General features: G+C 39.1%; 1 protein-coding gene across 1 annotated transcript; it reads right to left on the reverse strand.

Annotated features, from left to right (window-relative positions):
* Positions 1-1134: 1134 nt before the first annotated feature.
* Positions 1135-5800, reverse strand: RAB39B (RAB39B, member RAS oncogene family). Its single transcript, XM_032618717.1, has 2 exons — positions 5398-5800; positions 1135-2598 (listed from the first exon to the last, which is right to left on the reverse strand). Exons 1-2 carry the CDS (start codon positions 5610-5612, stop codon positions 2172-2174), a joined length of 642 nt encoding a protein of 213 aa, XP_032474608.1. The 5' UTR covers positions 5613-5800; the 3' UTR covers positions 1135-2171.
* Between the last annotated feature and the right edge of the window lie 5101 nt (positions 5801-10901).

The raw sequence follows: 10901 nt of genomic DNA on the forward strand, positions 1-10901 counted from the left end.
TAACACCTGATTTTTTCACACATTTTCTAAAACCCAGTTATCGCAGTGACAACAGCACTGAATTCTACTAAAATGATTTTTAAAGTTCGAGGACTTGTTTAAGCAATTAAGCTCAGCCACTTCTGCTGGATCTATGCTGAGAGTTTTTAAACCTGCCTAAAAAATGAAAGGAATGGGAAAAGTATACATATGATGTTTTAAAGTCAAGAAAACGGTAGAGAGTTTTGTTTGTACCTTTTTTTTTGAACTGACAGAATACAGTCAACTCTCATCTATCCACTGGATAATCTTGCTTTCAGAATCTTCTAAACATAATTAAGTATAGTAGTTGATGAAACTTTGTGTTAACCCAATTTACTATCTTGTTTGTCTTCTACAACCACAAAGCTGGCAACTTAATTACTCCACCCAAGCCAGGTCATGCTAAACGAAGGAAGAGATGATGATTGGGTCACTTGGGGTTGATGCTGCACGTAGGTCCAAGGTGGTTTGTTTCCATGATTTTCATGATTTGACTTCTTTATTCCGACTGAAGTAAATCCCCCAAATTTCAGATTTGGTTACATCCATCCTGAAGTTCAGTACCATATTTCAAAGCAATTTACCATCCTCAGGCTTTCCTATCACAATGGATATGAGAAAGGTGAGTCTAATCAGAATTATTCTCTTACTGTGAAAAGTATGGCTTTTGCCTAGCTGAACTGGCTACAATTCAAAAAAATCATTTAAAGCATCACGTCTCTGCAAGAAGATAATGGAACCTCAAGTCAACCATTCCAAGTTTCTGATGCAGTTAGCTGTCTGTTCACCTGAGAACTGAGAGCTGACTTTCTAGGGTAGACAGGAACCCAGGGTAGGCATAAGGCAAACAAGTGGCCAAGGTCATTGTGAGGTGAGTGTTTTATCCCCATCCCACTCCCCATTGCTGTATTTGGTTCCTTTCAATAATATATCCACTGTGTTTCAGTGATAAGAACATTTACAGCCCGAACAGTTCTAACGTGTTTTCACTGTGCAGTTATTCACTTGTGTAAAATCCTCTTGTCAATAATACCTGAATGGGCTTTACCTTTGACTCATGCCCGGGTTCCCTCAGGATTATAGCTGAGTTGTAATCAATAAGGAAACATATCCTAACATGTAGAGAATATTTATTTACAGTCATGTCTCTTCCAAAGCAAACAATAACAGTTTATTCATCTGACAGCAGGATGATGCAGTGAAACAAGAACCAGGGGTCAAGTGACTCTCCTGCCCCTCAGTTAATTTTTTCGTAAACTGGGGAAGAAACCTAACGGCTTGTTACGATGCTCAAATAAGTAAGTCAATGAACTGTGACGTGTCTGGAAGGCTTACGGCACCTCCTGTTGAGCAGGTGTTTACCTTCAGATTGCAGTCGCCGACGCAGTGAACCCCAGGCGTGGTCAGAGGGGAAAGAGGGCATTGGAGTTACAGTATTTCTCTCTTCTACTTACACGATAATTTGCGTGGGGCAATTTCTTACACACAGCTGGTTATTCTTTCACAAGGCTGTACGTGTTTTCAAGTGTGACAGTAATAGTGTGTAAATAGCCTCCCTTTTTCACATTCACACCGTTTTCACTAGAACTCCAGGCCTTGAAAGGGTCTCAGTAAAAGGCTGGTCCACACCCCTCATTTTACAGATGAGCTGTTTAGAAGCTAATTGGTACCTTGTAACCAAACCCAGCACATATGTTTAGTGCAGGATATTCTCACTGATCGAGCGGATCTCATACTCTTTTTTAGGTTGGCTAGTTGTTCCCAATGTGATACTTTTCTCCCCTTTACGTATTTCTTTATGATCGTGACCTATGAATGAGCTGAAATACCAAGAAATAGTTGTCCTGACTGTGGGTGTACTTTTCTGGGGCCTAGCTCCCCAGACCTCAGCTCCTTGACATGCGGTCCACAAAGGACACACAGAGCGGCCACTGCCCAGCATGGGCCACAAAAAAGTGCCAGTTCCAGCACCCAGGCTCCCCCACCCGCCCGCCCGCCCGCCCATCACCTGTCCAAGGGCCCCTTGGGGAGGAGGCTCACTTGGGATCCAATATGGAGGTTAAGTTCTCTTCAGTCACTCGATGATTCTATTCATTTTGATCACTTTTAAGTTCAGGTGGGAGAGCATGTTTTGGAGATAAAAGGGCTGACTAGCACAAACATCTTCTCTCTGATTTGACAACCTCTTCTGAAGAGTGAACCACGTTTGGTACAAATCCACTCTTCACCCCTTCCCAGCCCTCCTGGATGGTAATATCCCCCCTTTTAACCAGCTCATATATGTCTCTTGTCAGGTCTGTGAAGGCTTTCTCCACATTAATGGCATCTCGGGCTGACGTCTCAATGTACTTCATGCCGTATGCAGCAGCCAGTTTCTCTGCCTCGTGGCGAGTCACTTGCCTCTGTGTATCCAGGTCACACTTGTGACCCACGAGAACAAATACAATTTGGTAGGGCTGAACGTGTACTTTGGTCTCTTCTAACCACTCATGGACATTCTGGAAGGACCTGCGGTTGGTAATGTCAAATAAGAGCAGACCACCTACTGAGTTCCTGTAGTAGGCACGAGTGATGGATCTACAACACAAGAAAGAAGTAAAGAATGAAGGCCATGCCCAAACTCCTGCACTTCAATGAACTCAGTGTATTCTGTTGTCTCTGGTTAGTGACACAGTCCTTTGGTGAAAATTGTTCTCTTTTTTTAAACAAAGCAATACAAATGTCATTCCATAATAATAACGATATATGAATTCTCAATTGAGCAAAACTTCGAGATGGAATCTTCAGAAACGAATGCTCATGGACATACAGGCACTTTCCCTTGGTTTAGGCAAGAGCCACAGTGAACTCTCCACGCCCACGTCTGAATAGCTGAATGAGGCTTCCTCTTCTGTTCAGTGGGATACTTAAGTAACAGGTTATCATGAGGCAAATGGAATAATGGGTGTTAAAGTATTCTGTGACCTGGAGAACTCGTGACAGATTATAGTAGTTGGAAAAGGATTTTCTAAAAAGTAAGAGTGAATTTACGATAGTTGACAGAAGATGCTTATAAGTATATAGGTATATTACAATACACTCCATTTTTTCCCATTTATCATTACCATGTTTGTCTATTATTATATTTTTATTTTAATCTAACAGGGGTCCTCAATCTCTCCTGTGAGGAGGAGCATAATTTTGTTTTTTATTTTCCAGGCCATGCGGGAATAGGAAAAAGAGGGATGGTCTGCAAAGGCCTTGAGCCAAGTGTCTGCTGGCCCCACTTCCTGACACATTTTGAAGAGGCTGACTCGGGAGCCACAAGCTGGGAAAAGCTGCCCAAATAGCCAAAGCTTCCCCTTAAAATAATATGATTTATTTAAAGCGTTGTAGAATGCTTTAGGATGTTTCTAAAACCTATTATACATTTTCTTTACTTCTTCAGCAGAAGAAACCTCATGCATTTTCGCTTCTTGATTTGAGGAGCTTCATTTTCAACATGCATTATGGTACTTTTCTCAGAGCGTATTAGACATTGTAGAACTACTTGCTCGTACAATCACTTGCTTTAGACTACTGTGCTTTTTTTTCTTTTTTACTACTGTGATTTTTGATCTATGTTTATTTTTAGTTTTTCTGTCTCCTTGGATGAAGATAAACAATGAGGGACTCAATAGCTTAAGGCTTAGGACAAATGGCCCAGTGGTAACAGAATAAACAATTTCCAGGGAATTAAAGTCCAAGCTAGAGGATGGTAAGGACAAACCTTACAAATTGATTTTGCCTCCAGAACCAGGCAAATCAGCCATAAGGACTGAAAGCATTTCTAATTCCCTTATGTTTGAAGATTCATGGAGAATGGTAGGTGTACCAGAAAATTCAACATGAACAAAGATCGTGATTCATGGACAGCTTGGTTCAAGTAATCAATAGGCAAGCTGTAGTCAAAACTCTAAAGTACATTATTACATTAATGGTTCGTGACTATTTAGAAAGTAGCAAAGCCCTTTCTTTATAAATACAACACAAGGCTACATAAAAATTAAAACCTCCCATACATCCAAAAATGTTCTTAAAGAAAGTTAAAAGACAAATGAAAAACTGGGAAAATAGTTTACAATATCCATGACAGAAAAGGATTAATGTTCTTAATATATAAAGAGCTGTTAGAAATCACTATCACCCAATAAATAATAATCAGTGGATAGGAAAAGGATGTTCACGCAGAAAGAAATTCCAATAAGCATAAAAGATACCTTTCTTCTATTATAATATGAGAAATGCAATCACAAGTTCAAAGTGAACCTGAACAAGGATATTTGAAATTTTCTCTTCTCCCCACCCCTCTTCAACCACCTAAGCAGCATCTTCTACGCCTGATTAGTGTTCGATAGCTAAATGAAGAAACGATCCTAAACATGAGCTATCGAGCCCTCTCGATCTAGTTCCTGCCGCTCGGCATGACTGTGGCTCAAAGTTTTCTGTGTACACTGCTCTCTCTCACTTCTGTCTTCATACGCACTGCTTCCTTGCCCTGGGCTTTTCCTGTTTTGCTTGGGTATCACACCCATCAGGCCTCATCTTCTCCACTTAGCCTTCCCTCATCTGTGTTCATGCATACAATTACAGATGATACATACTACAAGGGCCACCAAAGGGTTGTAGGAGAAAATTAAACCTGTTCATTGAGTACTCAATATGTGCTAAGCGTTCTGGTAGGCAGTGGGCATACAAATATGAACAAGGCACTCTTTTGTGTAATTGCTGGTCTATTTTGCCCCCAGTATGCTAGCACAGACATTCTAAGAGGGAAATGCCTATGTCTGTTTTGTTTGCATGGCATCCCCTTGCAGGAGTTTCCTCAGGCTGTTTTCCCAGAAACAGTGCAGTGTCTGGCATATAGTGGATAATCATTCAATGTCTGCTGGTTGCAAGGAGGCGTCAATCATCAGTGTCTATTTCATATATATATATATTTCTATATAGTATCTATGTTTATATCTATATCTAGCTATCTTTATCTCTATCTCTACATCATCTATCTATATCTGTCAGTTACATTAGGATGACCTGGGAACATTTTCGAAATGTAGTATAGGGACTGAAATTGATGAATTACAGTGATCAACTCCCTCTAGTTTATTAGCCACCAAGGGGCAGGTTGGTGCAGTTGTGGTGCGAGCAGTATGTATTATTGGCTGGCCTTCCCAGCCAGGGTGCATCTTTCCCTGCACTGAACTCCCAGCTACCTGAAGGTGGGCTTGAGCAGAAACTCTCAGACCCTCGCTACCTTCCCTAAGGGCGGCGACCAGGACCAGGAAGTCCTCTTTCCCCAGGGACGGTGCAAGCCCCAAAGACCCTCCCACTGCTCGCGGGCCCGGGCTGCGCTCCCACCTGAACCTCTCTTGACCCGCGGTATCCCAGATCTGGAGCTTGATGCGTTTTCCTGGCTCGATCTCCACCAGACGGGAGAAAAAATCCACCCCCACCGTGGGGTCCGAAACCTGGGCAAAGCGGCCCTCGGTGAAGCGGCGGATCAGACAGGACTTGCCCACCGTGGAATCCCCGATGACAATGAGCCGGAACTGGTACAGCCAGATGGCCTCCATGGCCGGGGCTCGGCAGGTCTCCTTGGCCCAGGCCGTGGGCGGCGAGATGGGGGCGCCCGGCCGAGACCTCAGAGAGCGCGACTCGGTCCTGATCTAGATCGGCCACGGGCGCATCGTTGGCCTGGCAGCCTGAGGCGAGGTAGGCCCAGGCGCAGGGAGAGAGGAGGGATGGATGCTGCGCTCGCAGAGGTGATGAAATGGCAGCAGCATCAGCACCACGCACTCTGACTCATCACCGACTACAGGGTTACTGTAATCCTCCACGTAGCGGCGACGCCCAGGACCGCACTGTCTGTAAGAGGAGCGCACACAGAAATGGCCGGGAAAACAGCTCGTTCCCTTCCTTTCTAATTCCTCTTCTTAATTAAAAATTTTCTCTATCTCTCAAATAGCAAAAGTAACACCTCTTCATTAAAACTAACGAAACAATACAAAAATATACAAAAAGGGAGTCTACTGCCCCCTACTTCCCCAAGATATTAACAGTTTGTTATATATTCTTCCACGTGTATTTCTATGAAAATATATATACATATACATATTTATTGCTGTTTGATTTTACAAAAATTTGATCGAACTGGACCATTACTCTGACACTTGCTTTTTGCAATTAATAAAGAATCATTGGCATCTCTCCATTTCTAACTATTTTCCTTTTGCCATAACAATGCTTCAATATTCTCTTAAGTATAGTCACACGTACATTATTTCTATGAAATAGAGTCTTAATAAGAAAGACCAGGAAGTCAAAGAGTATGAATATTTTAAATGTTGTGTATATGGGCATTATACTTTGCAAACATACCGAGCAATTTAAATGCTAGTCGGCAAGTTGTGAAAAGACCATTTTTTGGCATTACTTCAAGCATCATATATGATATTCTTTCTTAAATCTTGCCAATCTGATGTCATTAAAAATAAATGGAATCATAGAATATGTAGACTTTTGTAACTGGCTTCTTTCACTTACCATGATGTTTTAGAGTTCATCCACATTGTAACATGTATCAGGACTTCATTCCTTTATATAACTGAATACTATTCCATTGGGTGACATGACACATTTTGTTTATCCATTTATCTGTTGATGGACATTTGGGTTGTTTCCGTCTTTTGGCTATTATGAATAATGCTGCTATGAACATTCATGTACAAGTTTTTGTTTGTACAAGTTTTGTTTGAACAAGTTTTTGTTTGTGTTCAAACTCTTTTGGGTTTAAACCTAGGAGTAGAATTCCTGTGACCTATGGTAACTATATGTTACATCCTTTGAAGAAATTCCAGACTGTTTCCCACAGTGGCTGCACCATTTTACATTCCTACCAGCAGTGTATGAGGGTTCTGATTTCTCCATATCTTTTCCAACACTTGTTATTTTCTGACTCTTTGATTCTAGACATCCTAGTGGGTATGAAGTGGTATCTCACTGTGGTTTTGATTTGCATTTCCCTGATGACTAATGACAATGTGCATATTTTCACATTCTTTTTGGCCATTTGCATATTTTCCTTGGAGAAAGGTAGGCTCAGATCCTTTGCCTTTTTTTTTGGCCCCCCGAGCAGCTTTTGGGATCTTAGTTCCCCGACCAGGGATTGATTGAACCTGGGCCCCTGGCAGTGAGAGCTCGGAGTTCTAACCACTGGATCACCAGGGAATTCCCCCTTTGTCCATTTAAAAACTGGATTATTTGTGCTTTTGTTATTGAGTTGTAAGAGTTCTTTACATATTGTAGGTGCAAGTCTCTTATCAGTTATGTGGCTTGTAAATATTTCCTCCCATTCTGTGTGTCCTTTTTGAACTTTCTTAAGGGTGTCCTTTGAAGTGCAGAGTTTTAAATTTTGATGAAGTAAAGATTGTCTGTTTTTGCTTTTGTTGCTTGTGCTTCTGGTGTCACGTCTAAGAATACTTTGCCAAATTCAAGTTCATGAAGATTTACTCCTAAGCATTCTTCTAAGAGTTTTGTAGTTTTAGCTCATACATTTAGGTCTGTGATTCATTTTATGTTAATTTTTATATATGCTGTGAGGTAGGGGTCCAGCTGCCTTCTTTTGCATGTGGATATCTACTTGTTCAAGCACCATTTGTTGGAGAGACTATTCTTTTCCCATTAAAAAAAATATATTTATTTATCTTATTTTTGGCTGCGTCGGGTCTTAGTTGTGGCACTCGGGATCTTCGTTGCGGCCTGCAGGCTCCTCCTTGCTGCACGCAGGCTTCTCTCTAGTTGTGACCCATGTGCTCAGTAGTTGCGGTGGGTGGGCTTAGTTGCCCCGTGGCATGTGGGATCTTAGTTCCCTGACCAAGGATCGAACCTGCATCCCCTGCATTGGAAGGCGGATTCTTAACGACCGGACCACCAGGGAAGTCCCTCTTTCCCCATTGAATGATTTTGGCACCCTTGTTGAAAATCAGTTGACCATAGACTGGTTTAATTCTGGACTCAATTTTATTCCATTGGTCTATGTCTAGTCTTCTGCCAGTACCACATTCTCTTGACTGTTGTAGCTTTGTAGTAAGTTTAGAAATCGGGAGGCATGAGTCCTCCCACTGTGCTCTCTTTTTCCAAGATTGTTTTTGGCTACTTGGGGCCCCTTTCAATTTCATATGAATTTTAAGATCTGCTTGTTAATTTCTGCATATAAGGCAGCTATGATGTTGATTGAGATTTCATTAAATCTGTAGATCAATGTGGGGAATACTGCCATCTGAACAAAATTAAGTCTTCAAATCCTTGAACATAGAATATCTTTCCATATATTTAGGTCTTTTAAAATTTCTTTCAACAATGCTTTGTAGTTTTCAGTTTACAAGTCTTACACTTCTTTAGCTAAGTTACTCCTAATATTTTATTATTTTTGATGCTATTTTGAGTGAATTGTTTTCTTAATTTCATTTTCAGATTGTTCATTGCAAGTGTATAAAAATATAATTGATTTTATATTTTTCAACTTTTTTTTTTTTTTTGGCCGCACCATGCAGCTTTGCAGGATCTTAGTTCCCCAACCAGGGATCAAACCCGGGCCCTGGAAGTGAAAGTGCTGAGTCCTAACCACTGGACCACCAGGGAATTCCCAGTTTTTTTAGTGTATTCTTTATGGTTTGGTCAAATGGTTTTTCTGCATCTTCGAGATGATCATGTGATTTGTTTTTATTCTATTTGGTATAATGTATTATATTAATTGATTTTTGGATATTGAGTTAACCTTGCATTCCTGATATAAATCCTACTTGATCATGGTGTATAATTTTAAAAATATGTTTTTGGATTTGATTTCTAGTATTTTTGAGGATATTTTCATTCATATGCATGACATTTATTGGTCTATAGTTTTCTTTTATTGCAATGTCCTCTTCTGGTTTTAGTATCAGGGTAATGTTGGCCTCATAAAATGAGCTGAGAAGCATTCCTTCCTTTTCTGCTTTTTGTAAGAGTTTGTGAAGAACTGGTATTAATTCTTCTTTAAATGTCTGCTAGAACTTAGCAGTGAAGCCATCTGGGTCTGGGCTTTTCTCTGTGGGTAGTGTTTTGATTACTAATTCACTTTCTTCACTTGTTATAGCTCTATTCAAATTGTCTGTTTCTTCTTGAGTCAGTTTCAGTAGTTTGTATCTTGGTAGAAATGTCTCCATTTCATCTAAGTTATCCAATTTGTTGGCATACAATTGTTCATAGTATTCCTTATAAAGGAATACTATGAATTCCTTTTAAATTTTGTAAGGTCAGTAGTAATGTCCCTTCTTTCATTTATGATTCTAGTGATTTGAGTCTTCTCTCTTTTTCTTCTTGGTCAATCTAGCTAAAGAGTTGTCAATTTTGTTTTCAAAGAACCAACTTTTGGTTTTGTTTATTCTATTTTTTTATTTGCTCTCCATTTATCTCTGCTCTAATCTTAAGTATTTCATTCCTTCTGTATGATTTAGTTTGTTCATCTTTTTCCAGTTCCTTAAGGTGTAAAGTTAGGTTATCAATTTGATATCTTCCTTTTCTCTAAATATAGGCATTTACGTTGAGCACTGCTTTATCTGCATCCCATAAGTTTTGATATTGGTCTTCATTTTCATTTACCTCAAATTATTTTATGATTTCTCCTTTGACCCATTTGTTACTTAGGAGTGTTTTGTTTAATTTCTATATATTTGTGAGTTTTCCACATTTTTCCTGCTATTTACTTGTAATTTTATTTCTTGTGGTCAGAGAGCCTTCTTTGTATCATTTGTACCTTTTAAAAATTCTTAAGGTTTGCTTTATGGCATAGTATATAGTCTATTTCGGAGAATGCTCCATGTGCACTTGAGAAAAATGTATATTCTGCTTTTGGGTGGAGTGTTCTATATATATGTATCAGGTCTAGTTGGTTTTTAGTGTGGTCCAAGTCTCCTATTTTCTTGTTGATCTTCTGTATAGTTGTCCTATCCATTAATGAAAGTGTAGTATAAAGTCTTCAACTATTATTGTACAACTATTTCTCACTTCAATTCTATCAGTTTTTGCCCTGTATATTTTGGATTTCTGTTTTTCAATGCACATATATTTGTAATAAGAATGAATTGACCCTTTTATCATTATGAAATGTTCTTCTTTGTCTCCAGTAACTTTTCTTGTTTTGAAGTCTATTTTGTCTGGTATTAGTATAGCCACTTCAGCTTTCTTGTGGTTGCTGTTTGCATAATATATTTCCATATTTTTACTTTCAATCAATTTGTATTGTGGAATATTAAGTATGTCTCCTGTAGACAGCATATAGTTTATCATGTTATTTTATCCAATCTCAGAATCTCTGCTTTTTTCCTGGATTGGTATTATTGTTATCATTGCTATAGTTGATTTACATCTGCCATTTTATTTCTTTCCTTTTTATATAACTTATGGGGTTTTTTGTTCCTCTATTTCTTATTACCTTATTTTTGCATTAAGTGAATATTTTATAATGCGGCATTTGAAGTTTTTAAATGATTTTTTAAGATATATTTTTGAGGGTTTTTTTGGTGGTTGCTCTAGGGTTTACCAAATATTTCTTAATTTATCAGAATCACCTTCAGATGTATACTACCTTATTCCATATATATATATTCTATATAATATATAGAAACATTACTCCTATAGAGCTCCATACCCTTTTCCCCCTTTTAATATTACTATTACACCTATTATGTCCATTAATATTACAAATCCAACAATACATTGTTGTAATTATTGCTTTGCCATCTGTAGTCATTTCCTTAGGCCAATATAGCTCGACTCCCAGTCACTTCTTTTGCACCACTTTTGGCAAGTATATTACATTTTAT

Source organism: Phocoena sinus, chromosome X (genome assembly GCF_008692025.1).
Source record: "Phocoena sinus isolate mPhoSin1 chromosome X, mPhoSin1.pri, whole genome shotgun sequence".
NCBI lineage: Eukaryota > Metazoa > Chordata > Mammalia > Artiodactyla > Phocoenidae > Phocoena > Phocoena sinus.

Bases quoted from the DNA above. Each gene is read 5' to 3' on its own strand.
- RAB39B (XM_032618717.1), bottom strand. From the start codon at position 5,612: ATGGAGGCCATCTGGCTGTACCAGTTCCGGCTCATTGTCATCGGGGAT. The intron at 2,599-5,397 runs GTGGGAGCGCAG...CTTGTGTTGTAG, and splicing joins GCGGGTCAAGAGAGGTTCAG to ATCCATCACTCGTGCCTACT.